This window comes from Myotis daubentonii, chromosome 6 (assembly GCF_963259705.1).
Source record: "Myotis daubentonii chromosome 6, mMyoDau2.1, whole genome shotgun sequence".
Taxonomy (NCBI): domain Eukaryota; kingdom Metazoa; phylum Chordata; class Mammalia; order Chiroptera; family Vespertilionidae; genus Myotis; species Myotis daubentonii.
This window is the reverse complement of record NC_081845.1, coordinates 22,089,160-22,103,667: the sequence shown is the minus strand read 5'-3', so window position 1 is coordinate 22,103,667 and position 14,508 is coordinate 22,089,160. Positions and strand designations below refer to the sequence as shown.

Below are 14,508 nucleotides of genomic sequence, written 5' to 3'. Positions count from 1 at the left end.
TCACTTGGAAAATTACAAGGGTTTTAGAAGTTCTGTACCAGGAACAGGGGCAAAGGCGAATGTATATATATATATACATATATTCATTCACAGATAACATAAAGGAAGTATGTCAAGATTAGCTATTCACTCAGTTCCATGGATGAAGTAGAGCCCACATTTCCTCAGCCAAGATGTTTTGTTTTAGTTTATACTTTTTTATCCTCTCTAATTCTGATTTTTTTTGTCAGCTAAAGCAAACAAATCTTTTTTCAGGGGGGAGAGGCTTTATTATTGAGGTATAATCAATATACAAAAAGTGCACACATTTAATATATCTATCTTGATGAGTTTGGACATATGCATATGTCTGTGATGTCATCACCACAATCAAGATACTAAATATATTTATCACATACAAATATTCCCTTGTGTTCTTTTGTGAGATTTTTTATGTTTATTTTTCTTGTTTTTTTTATGTGATAACAATACAATATGAGCTTATCTTGCTTAACAGAAACTTTATACCCAATGAATAATAATTTCTCACTTTCCCCTTCCTGAAGCCCCTGACAACCATTTTATTTTCTGCTTCTGACTATTTTAGATTCCTCAGATAAGTGGAATCATGCAGTATTTGTTCACCTGTGTCTGGCTTTTTTCACTTAGCATAATTTCCTCAACGTTTATCCATGTTGTTGCAAATGCCAGGATTTTCTTATTTTTTAAGGCTGAATAAATATTCCACTGAATGTATGTATATACCACATTTTTTTATCCATTCATTTGTTGATAGACTTTTGGGTTGTTTCTATATCTTAGCTATTGTGAAAAATGCTGTAAATATCTCTTTCAGACACCGCTTTCAATTCTTTTGCTATAAACTCAGAAGACAGATTGCTGAATTATATGATAGTTCTATTTTAATGTTTGAGCATGATGAGTGAATTATTTTCATGTCAGACTAGGTTTTAGTATAGTTTCCCTTCTCCATCCTGTTTATTTCATAATAATAATTTTTAAAATTGCTGTACAGAAAAAGATTACAAGATGATGCTCATATCTAATAGCTCCATTTTTTTACACTGATGCAAATTTGTCTTTCAAACTTGTTTCCTTTTCAATTTTTTTTAAAGGCTGAAAAGAAAGGAGCCAGCAATACAGTTATTGGGATGATCTTTGGATGCTATGCTTTGTTTGAACTGCTGGCCTCTTTGTTCTTTGGAAAATATGTAAGTATTGAAGTTCATATGAACATTTCAATTTTAAAAATTGTACAATGAGTTATTCTAATTTATCAGTCTAGAATTTCCATTGATGCAGAAATAACCACCATTATACTTTATGAATTGTGCCACTGTTGACAGTTCCATTCTTAGAGTTGATTGATTTTTAACTTCTTTCATGTTTTAAGAAATGTACGTTTTTATTCTATTAAAGAATTATTATAGTAACTGCTTTTATCTTTCCCAAATGGTATATTTTCTGATAAAGTATATTTGTTTATGTCAATATAGACTTGTAGTAGTCATCAATTTACCACTTTCTTTGACATTTATTATAGCTTGTACAGATTGGAGCAAAATTTATGTTTGTATCAGGAATGTTTGTCTCAGGAGGAGTCACAATTCTCTTTGGGTAAGTCATGTTTTGATATGTTTAGGAGCTTGAACATGTTTCATAATCTATCTTCAGTTTAAAATGTTAATGGATCCTTTGCATCAGTCAGTACTACTGATTGTTGAGTGCTCTGCATGTGACTAATGGTGAAGGGAGTTGGGTGATATAGAAAACAGGATGAGTGACATTGGTCTTAAGAAAAGAATCATCTAGGGCAGCAGTTCTCAACCTGTCGGTCGCTACCCTTTTGGGGGTTAAACGACCCTTTGATAGGGGTCGCCTAAGACCATTGGAAAACACATATATAATTACATATTGTTTTTGTGATTAATCACTATGCTTTAATTATGTTCAATTTGTAACAATGAAATTGGGGGTCACCACAACATGAGGAACTGTATTAAAGGGTCGCGGCATTAGGAAGGTTGAGAACCACTGCTCTAGGGGATGGATCGCCCATAAACTGACTATTGAATGTATTCATTAGGACTCCTGTGACTGTGAGTGACAGAAACTTAGCTCACTTTTCTGAGTCACAGAAAATTTTTGGCTCCAGCAAGTGAATGAGTTTCTTACCTAGAAAATCAGCTAAAGAAAATCAGAATCCATATGCTAAAATAATTTTATCAAGCATCTTTCTTAAATTCCTGCTTTTGTGTTCCTCTTCTTGTGCTTTGTTGTTGGATAGACTCTACCCTTGTGATGGCAAGATGGCCCCCAGCAGCCACTTTCCTAATAGCTTCTAGTAGAGTTACAGAATGGAGTTCCACTGGCCTGATCTTTGTTAATGACCCATCACTGCATCAAGGTCACTGTAGCCAGGGAAGAGAATGCACTGATTAGCCGTGCCTAGTCCTGTGCTCACTTCTGAACATGGGAACAGAATGGTTTCACCTATTGCTATTTGGAGAAAAGGGAAAATAAATCCAGAAGCAAAACTTTGAAAGTTCTTAAGTTTATACAACCGTAGTGGCAAATAATATGGAGGAGTTTAAACAAGTTCTTGGGGAACATAGATGAGTGATAAGAGTTTGGTGAGATTGAAATGAAATAAGCTAAAGAAAACCATATTAAATTAAGTGTTTTTTAAATTGTTCTTTTTATGTGGGGTGGTCTTCTGTTTTCTGTATTCACTGTATTTGAAGGTTTGAGCCCCACTATGGCTCAAACCTGAAACTAAGAATCTTCTATATTGGTTGTCAGAGTGATGCTTTATATTTTAAAAGGCCTATTTAGTATTATTTAGGGAGCCAATTATGTCAGCAGAAAAGGGCAACTAAATTCTCATTGTGCTTCCAATTGGTACCCCCCAAAAGAAGGTAATTCTTTTACTCAAAGTATAACAAAGCAACTTTTTAAAAAGTTTATGTTCTAAAGAGATTTATTCTAATAACTCTAGGTGAGCTACTGCTCTTTTCAGTGAGTACAGTTAAGAAGGAAATGAATAGAAACCAGCTTGGCCCTGGCTGGCTTGGCTCAGTAGATAGAGCATCAGCCTGCAGACTGAAGCGTCCCAGGTTCTATTCCAGTCAAGGGCACATTCCCGGGTTGCATGCTTGACCCCCAATAGGGGGGTGTGCAGGAGGCAGCTGATCAATGATTGTTTCACATCATTGATGTTTCTATGTCTCCCCTCTCCCTTCCTCTCTGAAATCAATAAAAATATATTTTTTAAAAAAGAAAGAAACCAGCTTGGCATTTGAGACTTGTTTTATTCTCTTTTAGTTTATTGGACCAAGTTCCCAACGGACCGGTATTTATTGCTCTGTGTTTTCTAGTGAGAATAACAGATGCCATAAGCTTTGCTGCAGCAATAACTGCATCTTTTTCTATCCTCGCAAAGGCTTTCCCAAATCATGTGGCCACAGTCTTGGTATGTATTTTATATTTTTTTCCTATTTTACCTTTAGTGTAGGCTAAAATATTTGTTTCACCTTCCAAGTTAAAGCTGGGGTCCACTCTACTAGACATGCTTTTTTTTTTTTTTTTTTTACAATCTGTGTGTGTTACCTTTTACCTTAGTTTGTACTTCCAGCAGCAGGCTGTCAATAAATGTATCATTAATCTTACTTAGGTCTCTTCCTGGCCTTAGAATCCTCTGAATGGGCAGTTTGACAGGTAAATGTGGTCCAAGCTAAATATTCTTTTTGCCACTTTTATATTATTATTTTTTTAAATGCCTTCCTAGTAGTATTTTGCTCTCTCTCTGTAGCTGAGATTGGGGCTTGGCTGCCTGAAGCGTTCCTCTGGGTTAGAAAAGACTCAATCTGTAGAGTCCTTCCTCCACTTTTCCAAGATTCATGGGAGAGATGTTAGCAATAAGTTTGTAAGTGCTTCTGTGCTGTCTGAAGAGTACCCTCTTATTTTGCCATAATAACCCAGACCCTGGTAGCATCGTATTGAGGTATGTCTCATACATTGCCTAGGTACCTGGACATCTAGTATTAGTGACACCAGATTCCTGTTGGCTGCTGCCTCCCTGACCCCAGACGGGCTTTCCCATAGGTCTCTCCTTGGACTCATGCATCTCTGAAGGACCCGGTGTGTACAGAGACCAAATGTCACCACAGAGCCTATAATTTAGTACCAAGGACTCCTTCATTTACCCATATAAAATAATATGTCTGGATAGGCTTATTTTAGGATAGGCTCATTCTGTAGTCATTGCCACACAGTGCTGGCCATATGGCAGGTACACTGTTTACATCTCCCAGGAATATATTTCTCAAAAGGGATTCAGAAGACTAGTCTGTTGACATGCTCTGCAAAACAAGGTTTTGTGGCTAAACATGTTTGGAGTGTGCATATGCTGTCCAGTTCACATTAGTGTGTTAAGACTCTGAGAAATTCTATAGTAGAGATAGTTTATTTAATGTTCCACAACTCGATTTAACTATGGAACCACTTTTGACTCTTAAAGAACTGGTGCTTTGTGGAACACTCTGGAAAGTGTTGCCCAAGAAATTCCTATGATGCCACAGTCCTTTGGATTTTTTGATCAGCAGGGCATGCCAAGTTTCTATGTAAAATTGCAGCCAAAAGGTAATGGCCTAACATGGTAGTTGATCTGGACAACATTATTGCGAGAAAATGTAGGATTTCTGTATTTGTTATGAGAAGTTGAAAGTTATTAGTGGACTACTTTTGAGTCTTCTGTGAGGTCTGAGGATTTTAGGTTGCAAGCCACGGGTCTCTGTTTAAAGCCCTTAAATTAGATTGATTTAAAATGGTGCAATTTCTGTAAGAGTTCTGTGATAGCGAACAATTTTTCCCATAGCACTGTTTTGTTTAACTTTAACAAAACAAAATAATTTTACATGGTACCAAATTCAAAAGTTGCAAAGGGAAATATAGCATATAGTGAATATATTCTTTTTTTGGTCATTTATTTCAGCTTGGTGAATATATTCTATATATTACTATTGCTCAGTTCCCATAGACACTCCTGTTGTCTGGGCACCCAGCCCAACATCACTCCCCCAGAAGGCAACAGGTACTACAGGTTTCTTCCCAAGCAATTTCATGTATTCATACACACACACACACACACACACACACACACACACACACACACTGAGAGAGCATGATTCCCTATGGTAACATACTCTGTCTTACTTATTACACAAACATTGAAATTAGCTTGGAGCCTGGCTGGCATGGCTCAGTGGTTGAGCGTCCACCGAGGAGGTCACAGGTTCGATTCCTGGTCAGGGCACAAGCCTGGGTTGCGGGCTTGATCCCCAGTGTGGGGGTATGCAGAAGGCAGCCGATCAATGATTCTCTCTCATCATTGATGTTTCTATCTCTCTCTCCCTCTCCTTTCCTCTCTGAAATCAATAAATAAAAAAATAGAAATTAGCTTGTAGATCTTTCTATATCTATATATGAAAAGTTCCTCATTCTTTGCTTCTCTTTAATGACTGTATAGTACTTCACTGTATGTATAACCTAGTTTATTTAAATTGATGAAAATTTCATTGTTTACATCTTTTGCTATTGTAAATAGTGCTACAAATATAAGCTTGCACATACACCATATCACATCTTTATGGCTATATCTGTAAGTTTGATTCCCAGAAGTGGCATTCTTGGTCAGAGAATGCGTGTATTTGTCTTGGTTGATTTGCCAAGTTGCCCTGCGGTGTACACTCACCAGCAATGTCCAAAGATGCTCTTTCCTCAAATTCTTGGAAGTATGGAGAGCTTGACAGGCGATAGGGAAACATTGGCATCTTTAAATGTTCATGTCTTTAAAAAGTGAAGGTGAGCTTCTTTTTACATGCCTAAGAGCTTTGCATATCATTTATGTGTCAACAGTCTCTTTATAGCCTTTTCCCATTTTCCTATTAGGTTTTTTTCTTTCTTTTCCCTCTTTGAATTGAAGTAACTCTCTTGATATATTTTGGAAATTAGTCCTTTGTCAGTATTTTTTCTCTATTCTTTGTCTTTTGTTGTGTTTTTCCTGTTTTCATATAATCAGATTTATTAATCTTTTCTTTTGTGTTTTCTGAGCTTTTGTGCCATAATTAGAAAACCTTCCCTACCATAAAGACTAAAGAACAAAAAACTCCCATATTTTATTTTTTAGTGCTTTTATGATTTCAAAACATATATTTAAATTTGGGCCCATCCTGAGTGTGAGTGTGTGTGTGTGTAAATTGTGAAGTGGATGGAACTTTTTCAGAGAGTGCCCACTACACCTTTATTTGTTAACTTTTCAATCAAAATATATTAACTTATTTTTTTTCCTCAATTTTAGGGAAGTCTTGAGGTTTTTTCTGGACTGGGACTAGTTTTAGGGCCTCCTTTAGGTGGCTTCTTGTATCAATCCTTTGGCTATGAGGTGCCTTTTATTTTGCTTGGATGCATAATTTTGCTGATGGTACCACTCACCATGTACATTTTACCTAGTTATGGTAAGACTATATTTGTTACTCACTTTAAGAATCTTTCAGTATTTGCATGCCTTTGTAGATCAATTTAATGTATACTCACTTTTATTTTATGTAATCAATGGTAGATTTTTAGAGTACCCTGAAGTAACTAATTCTGCTTTTCAGAAAAATCCTGTAGGCAATCAGTTGATATAAATGTCTATACATCAGCAATTTTTCTGACCTTTAGAACTAGCAAATATTTAATTTCTGATCATAGAACAGAGCCATATGCAATGCCCACCAAAGGTCATCTTGGACTTAATTAAAGATTCAGAATGACACGTTACATGCACCACACATGGCACCATCTTCTTAGAAGGCCACAGAGATAGGAGGGCAAGCCCATACCTTCCTTCCCAGCGGTCCTTGCAGCTATCTGTGCAGCACAGCCAGGTGCGAGGACACCAGGCCACAGCAGGCAGGAATGGGAGTCATCCTGGCTTCAGAGCTTCGTGCCCATAGGAGTTAGCATATCCTGTAGTAACTCCATGGTACCGCCTCCAGGGTCTCCACAATCACACTCAGGGAGGCACAGATACCTCACCAGGTACTTATTAGTTTGTTTAGAATTCCTTCCGTTCAAATGAAATTTGCCAGGCCAAGGTAATTTGTATTGTGAGCAAGATTGCCTCGTAACACAGTTGTCATTTTACCCTTGTCAGATTACTAGGGGAACAGAACAAGAGTTCACGTGGGAGCTGGAGAGACAGAGCTAGAGACCATTGCTAGAGAGGCACCATCATTCACCCTGAAACCACGGTGGGGTCTGTCCTCTTTCTAACACCAGTAACACGGCAGCCAGGGTGGTATCTATAGACCAGCGTCTAGTTGTGCTCCCACTTGGGTGTCAGATGAACACTCAACTGATAACTAAGCAACTGACACCAAGTCAGATTCTCATGCAGCAGGGAAAGAGTTTTATTGACCCTTTATCACACTGTCTAAGGAAAAAAAAGACCTTGCTTACTAGTTAAAGGTAGGACATGGCATTGAGAACTTCTGTGATTAGGTGCTGGACTGGCCCCAACATCTATTACTCCTTGAGTCCCAGCCTGCTCTCCTCATTTCCTCCCCCCATGCCCAATCTTGGTATCCTTTGCAGCCCCCTCTAAACACCACCAGCCTAGTTGGTTGGTACTTGTTTCTCTCATTTTTTGTCATTCCTCAATTAAAATTTCCCTGCATCTTCATTGAACTTTACAAAGCCCCAGCTAGCTGTATTTTTATGAACAAATTGGCTTGACAAACTTTCTCTTTATCTACGGAAGGACCTTTTAGTTAGATTGAATGGGGGGAAATGATATAACAATTTCTAAGACTGGTAACATTAAGGCTGTAAGTATTGCCATTGAGTGCTTTTTAGAACTATTGCTTTAGGAGAGCTTAAAGATGGAAGCTAGAAAATTAACTCTTTTTTTTATTTTGTTGACATTGGCAGACTTTTGTGTTCTACTCTACTCATTTATCTCCTTCTAGACCCCTGGACAATGTGGCTTTAGTTTTGGATACCTAAGAGTCAGCTGTGGTTCCTAACCTCTCCCTCATCTTTTACATCTGTTCATCAAGTCCCCTCTTCTGTACTGCTCTAAAGAAATATTTCTAACACAGTCATGGACATGTCAATCTTCCTATTAAAAATTCATAAATCTATAAAATGTGAGCTTTACCCTGAAAGCCATTAAGAGCTGTTGTTAGATTTCAGCAGGGGAGTCACGTGCACTGGAGTATCTCTCCCTCCCATGCTACTTACCCTTATTTATCCTTCAAAACTCATTTTGTTAACTCTTTTGGCAAGTTTTTCTGAACCTTCTCAATTACTGGATTAATGCTGAGTAAGTACTGCCACAGTGCTCAATATTTTTTCTGCTCCCTCACACCTGAGGGGTACCCCACCTCCCTATCTCTACAGGTAGCTTGCTGCGGCAGGTGTTGCCAAGCAGGGAGTCACACCCCTTTAAGAAGAACATATCAGAATTGGGGAGCTCCCCAGATAATTCTGCCATGTGCCTTCTGAAGCAGTTACCACTCGAAGTTTTCATTATTTGAGCTTCTTCAACAGCTTAATTAAATTCTTTACATGTCTGTTTTCACAAACATTCTTAGTATTTTGGTAACCCGTTTCACACTTTGGATTTAGAGAAGGGACCAATTATGCCACAACAGTTTGTCTTATACCATAACTTCATAATACCTTTTATATGCACCATAAATTTAACCGATTGAAGTTGGTATTTTACCATTTATATCTTAAGGTGACCAAAATACCTTTAATATACAATTCAAAGTCCACACCAAGTAGTCTGCCTGCTGGCACTACCACACGGAGCCACACGGTGGTGCTCAACCTCTTTCTAATCTAGACTGACTGCAGGCTCCCTTAGTTGAGTGGCCTGGGCTGTGCTCAGATTTGGTTTATGGTGAATATTTGGCTAATAAATAAGATACTAACACCACGATTTAACTTTATCTCTCATATTCTGGCAAAGTCTAAATGTAGCACTTAAAATAGCTGAACCACTCTCTGCTTTTTTCGTACTTTGCTCTATACTGGATCATTATTCAACAAGAATGTATTGAGTAATGAACCATGGTGGGTGCTATTGGAGGAATGAGGATATACAAGTGCTGATCCTGGCTCTCAAAGACCATGCTCATCCAACCTCAGCCAGGTTCACGTGTGGCCCGGATCACTGAAAAAGGCTCTAACTGGTGCCCCTGTCTCCATTCTCCTCGAGGCCATGGAGAGGCCTCTTTCCAACACAGATCTGAGTCTCATCCTTGTTTGAAATCCATAGAGATTTCTTAGGGTTCTTAGCATATTTTACAAAGTTCTGCATAATCTTATCTCCACATTCTTCTGCAGTATGATCTCTCTCCATTGCATAGGTATCCCTGACTCTAATATGCCCGGATTAGTCTTTCCTCCTCTTTGCTTGATCATCTCAAACTCATCCTTTAGGCACCAACTTAGGTATTACTTTTGGAAATCCTTTTCTATATATATATTGTTCCCTGGTGCTGTGTGTGTGTGTGTGTGTGTGGGGGGGGGGGGTGTTTTAAGGAAATGCTCATATGTGCTCCAATAGATACCCTCTTAACTCCATTCTACCTTTCTTCACTTTTCTCTCAGGATAGAGTTTGTCCTCTTTGCCTTTGTCTGCCCAGCATTTTGCATGGAACCTGGCTCAGCAAAGATTTTCTTTAGTAAATTAATGGGAAGATAGGAAAGCCATCACACAATACAAAACAATGATGAACATGAATTATAGCTTAAGTGTTAAAAGATATGGCATCGACTTGAAGTGCAGCAGGAAACTAGAGAAAGGTAAAATTTGTGGAATAATCAGGGCCATTGCCAGACCTTGCAAAGTGAATAGATTTGAAAAATTAGTAAGGGAAAAAAGAAAGGAGTCATAGAATATGAATGGAGGCTTAGGAACAACTGTGCCTGGTACTGGGAACTGGTAAATAGTGTAGGGAACGGAGGGAAAAGGAAGGTTGGCAGTCAACTGACCTTGAAAGTCAGATGTACTTTACACATGATTCAGTAGCACTGCATTCAATCCAGTGTTTTCTTTGCCAGCAGAAAATAAAGTGCTGCGTTCTTTGATGAACTCCAATTCCTCCTCAGCACACACACATTGTTCTTTGAAGGATCTGCATTTTCCCATGAACAAAGTTAAACCTTACAGATTCTTTATTCCACCTGGGAAAGGCCACACTTACCTCTAGGTTATAACCTATAACCCCTTCTCCTCACACACTCTGATTCCTTTTGAATCTGAGACATTATTTTTAGGAAAACTATGTGGCCTCTAGGTTTGAATAACTTCTGCAAACATAGGTAATAAGCAACTTTAGGCAAACTCAGAGGTGCAGTTATTTTAATGACCAGATGATGATGGCCTCACCAATGTTACTTTTCATAATAGGTTAAATGATAGTTAAATTATTTTAATTACTCCAATTTCTCTTTTCATTTTACTCAGAGGAGTCTAATCCAGGTCAGCACTCATTCTGGAAACTCATCAGTTTACCCAAGGTTGCGCTCCTAACCTTCATCATCACCTCGCTCAGCGCCTGCTTCGGCTTCCTTGACCCAACTCTGTCTCTCTTTGTTTTGAAGAAGGTAAGCAGCCTGATTGCTGAAGAGCTCCGCGTTGCAGCAAGACTTAGGTAGAATGAGAACTGCACACTGAGGGAGCCTGTACCTTTGATGTCCCTGTAACTAGGGGTCTGATTCTGTGTAAATGAAGGAAGCCTTTCACTAAGTGGCTCAAACATTTGTCTTCTTCTTTCCGAGGCCAAGCTCGAGTCATCATAGGTCTGGCTTGTGTATCATCCTGGCTCCTTAATAAGGACACCTTTCCTCTGTCTGTTGGAATTTCAGTGGGGAACTTGGGGTACCCATTGGCTCATTTAATGTGAGGTGTCCTCCCTGAATCCACTGGCTTTTTAGGCGATCGCATAGAATTGAATGTCTATAGGCTATATTATAGGTAGGATAGGAGGGAGGACCCCAGAACCTCTCCATCTTTTCAGTGCTGAGGAATTAATACTGAATTCTAAAAGTTTGATATCATAGAAATTTGTTTTTAGATATTTTTGAAAAAGATTATTAATAATGCAATAAAGTATATTACCAAGCCTGGTAGTTAATAATACTGGAGAATTAACATGTCAACACTAACTTTATGTGAAGCCCTAGAATTAAAAAAGCACAGTTACCAGAAACACCACCCTGTGAAGTCACTAAAGCCAGTTTTGGGTGTGTAAACTACCCAAAAAGATAAACCTGGGGCTATAATTATAATGCATGGCCCAAGGTTTAGAGAATTGAATACCAGGCTTAAGCTGGGAGCATCCAGGAAGTAACACATAAGAAAACTGTTTTATGTTTGTGGTGACACATCCCATTCACATCAACAATGTGTTCTTTAAGAGTCTTTTTCATGTTCCAGGAAGTTGTGTCTAAAAGTTTGTAACCATTCTCTGTTAAACCTAAGTCTCTATTGTCTATCTTATAAGAAATCTTTAGAAATGTATTTGTATGATTTTTTTTTAACCTTTCTTCTGACTTCTTATCAGTTGTTTGAATAGGTGGTTTGCTGCCAATCCTGGTTTCCCAGCCTTTAGGGTAGGAAGGCTCCACCCTGTCTCCGCCCACTTGTAATATCAGAAGAGGGCATATCTGACTTTACATATCTTGCTTTTGTATCTTTTATTTTTAAAACACTAATTCTTAGCATGAGTTAATATTTGTCATAAACATTGTTAAAATATAAACTGGCTCATAATTAAATCTCCTGGGTCTAAGTTAGAAAATTAGTTAAGGAAATTGAGGAGAATGAGAACAACTCAGATAACCAAAAAAAAAAAAAAAAAAAAGGCATTTGTATCATATTGGTAATAATAACAGTATCAGAGTTACATGGTAGCTTACTGTTTCAAAGCCTTTTAAAATGTGTCATACCATTGAAGTATTTATTTAAATATTGCTATCCCTTTGAGATGGGTAGAATAGATAGTATCATCAATGATTTTTACATCAGTGACTCAGTCTGTGGACAGTCACATCACCTGATTGCTTGTTAGAAATGCAAATTCCCAGACTTTTTGAAAAAGGCTTAGGGCCTAAGAACCTCTCTTGATAAATTCTCCAGGTAAATTTTATGCACCTAAAGTTTGCAAAGTATTCATTTATATGTAAAAACTGATTCATAGAAGCAAAATTATATGTTTATTGTCAAGTGCTACAAAGCAAAAATCTAGGACATCTGACTGCTGGTTAGGTGTTTGTTTTTTCCCCCTCATAGAGAAAAAGTAATCCATTGACCAATAGACAAAACTTAGGAAGGATACTGAGTGTTATTAATAAACTGATGGTAGATAACAAGAGCTGAAGAAATTGTAAAATAGATGTTTATTTTAAAAATGACTTAATCATGTACCTTTAATACAAGATTTCTTTTACAGTTTAACTTACCAGCTGGACACGTAGGACTGGTATTCCTGGGTTTGGCACTATCCTACACCATTTCTTCACCACTCTGTGGTCTACTAAGCGATAAAATTCCAGTATGTACACTTAATTTATATTTAAGAATTGCTTTTGTATGTTTAGACCAGTAGTTTTCCAACTGTACCTTTAGAGCTCTAGAGGTCCATTGATTAGGATTGATATATTCTTTTATTTTTAAACTAGAGGCTCTGTGCACGGCATTTGTGCACTGGGGGGGGGGAGGGGTGTCCCTCAGCCTGGCCTGCACCCTCTCACAACCCAGGACCCCTGGGGGGATGTCCGCCTGTCGGCTTAGGTCCTTAGCTCTGCTACAGAGGTGGGAGAGCCTCCCGCCACCACCACTGCGCTCGCCAGCCGTGAGCCCAGCTTCTGGCTGAATGGCACTCCCCTGTGGGAGCACACTGACCACCAGGGGGCAGCTCCTGCATTGAGCATCTATCTTCCCCATGGTGGTCAGTGCGCGTCATAGCAACCAGTGGTTCCGCCATTTGGTCAATTTGCATATTAGCTTTTTATTATATAGGATTTCCACTTCATTAAGGTGTAATTGACAAAATGATAATATATTTAAAGTTTACATCGTGGTGAATTATTAAGTATATATAGTATATTGTGTAAGGAGTTCCTCCATCTAGTTAATTAGCACATCCATCACCTCACCTATTTATCTTTTTTGGGGAAGGTGAGAACATTTACATTCTAACATATTCAATTTTTTGAGCTGATGGAGAGGTTCCAGTGTGAGGTTCCACTGACTTACAACCTGAGCAAGTTCACTTTGCATTAGACTTTGTAAAGATTAAAAGCTACCTTAATACAAAAAAATGGATTGACTTTAATAATTAGGCCAGAATTCCAGAGGTGTTGGGTCTTGATCCAACAGAGAGGAGATAATTTGGTTTTCCTGTGGCAGTGAAGAGCTTGGCCACATCAGTATGCATTAGTTATTCCCCTGACAGAAAGTTCCTTCTATTCTCCTTAACTAGGTCTAAACCATTCAGTCCAGATAACTCATATAAAGAAATAGTGCTGTTAGCCAACTTTTAAGCTTCTATTGCATTAGTGCTTATTTGTCAAGATGTAAATTACATGGAGATTACTAAGAAAAGCAAGTATCTTAAACAGTGTTTTAAGACATAGTCTTACATATAACTGAGCAGCTATTCTACCCCTATAATTTGTAGCCTGCATTCAAGTAGTGTATAAGGAATAATTTTAGTGGGTACTTTTTTAATAATGTAAAATTTCCAGATATTTCACCTGCTTGTTCCTTGTAGTGACTGCTTTTTAAATTGTTAGATTTGAACTATTTCGTCATGTACAAAATCTTCCATCCATTTCCTTTGTCAGGAATCCTTGTTTTTGCATATTCCCTGTGTTTGGGTATGTTGTCCTTGCTTTTGTGTTTACTGCCTACCTATTTTCTCTTAAATGTAGAATTTTGTTTTCTTCAATTTATTTGGACTTTTTAATACCGTGACTTATGCTCATCAGTGATTTTTTAAAATATTCCTTGATCATGGAAGGTTTTAAGAGTTTGTTTGGTCCCTTTCTTTATCAGCATCTAAGGAAATGGTTTCTGGTTTTTGGAAACATAATCACAGCAGGGTGCTACATGCTGTTAGGACCAGTCCCAGTCTTGCACATTCAAAGGTAATTTTTTCTTCTCTGTAATTTTGGTCAAATAGCATTAAGAATTTTTTTTTTTAATTTGGTGTGATATTAGTATCTCTTAGTATTTCAAGCCTTATTATTGAAATAATTACCTTGGCTTATGACAGTATTGGATTGTTTGTTAGACTGACAGTATTTATCTTACTAGAAGCTAGCAGTGGTACAAGCAAACAGGAATGCATAAGATCTGTATCAAATGAGAAATATGCTTGTTCTCCCTTTGTGTTTCAATATCATACTTTTTTGTTGACACTTGTCTTTAGTTGATACTTAAAA

The 14,508-nt window shown here is 37.8% G+C and overlaps 1 protein-coding gene across 7 annotated transcripts in view; it reads left to right on the top strand.

The window, feature by feature from the left end:
- SLC18B1 (solute carrier family 18 member B1) overlaps positions 1-14,508 on the top strand; it is a 32,720-nt gene that overhangs the window by 13,598 nt on the left and 4,614 nt on the right. For 6 of the 7 annotated variants that reach the window (XR_009453402.1, XM_059700371.1, XM_059700369.1 and 3 more), the window contains exons 3-9: positions 1,116-1,211; positions 1,544-1,617; positions 3,325-3,472; positions 6,359-6,515; positions 10,526-10,665; positions 12,513-12,614; positions 14,120-14,211. Coding sequence is in view for 6 of the 7 variants with exons in the window: in XM_059700371.1 (XP_059556354.1) it covers positions 1,116-1,211; positions 1,544-1,617; positions 3,325-3,472; positions 6,359-6,515; positions 10,526-10,665; positions 12,513-12,614; positions 14,120-14,211 (809 nt within the window). In the remaining variant the exon portion in view is untranslated. The remainder of the gene's footprint in view (positions 1-1,115; positions 1,212-1,543; positions 1,618-3,324; positions 3,473-6,358; positions 6,516-10,525; positions 10,666-12,512; positions 12,615-14,119; positions 14,212-14,508) is intronic. The other variant, XM_059700370.1, reaches the window with a different exon arrangement.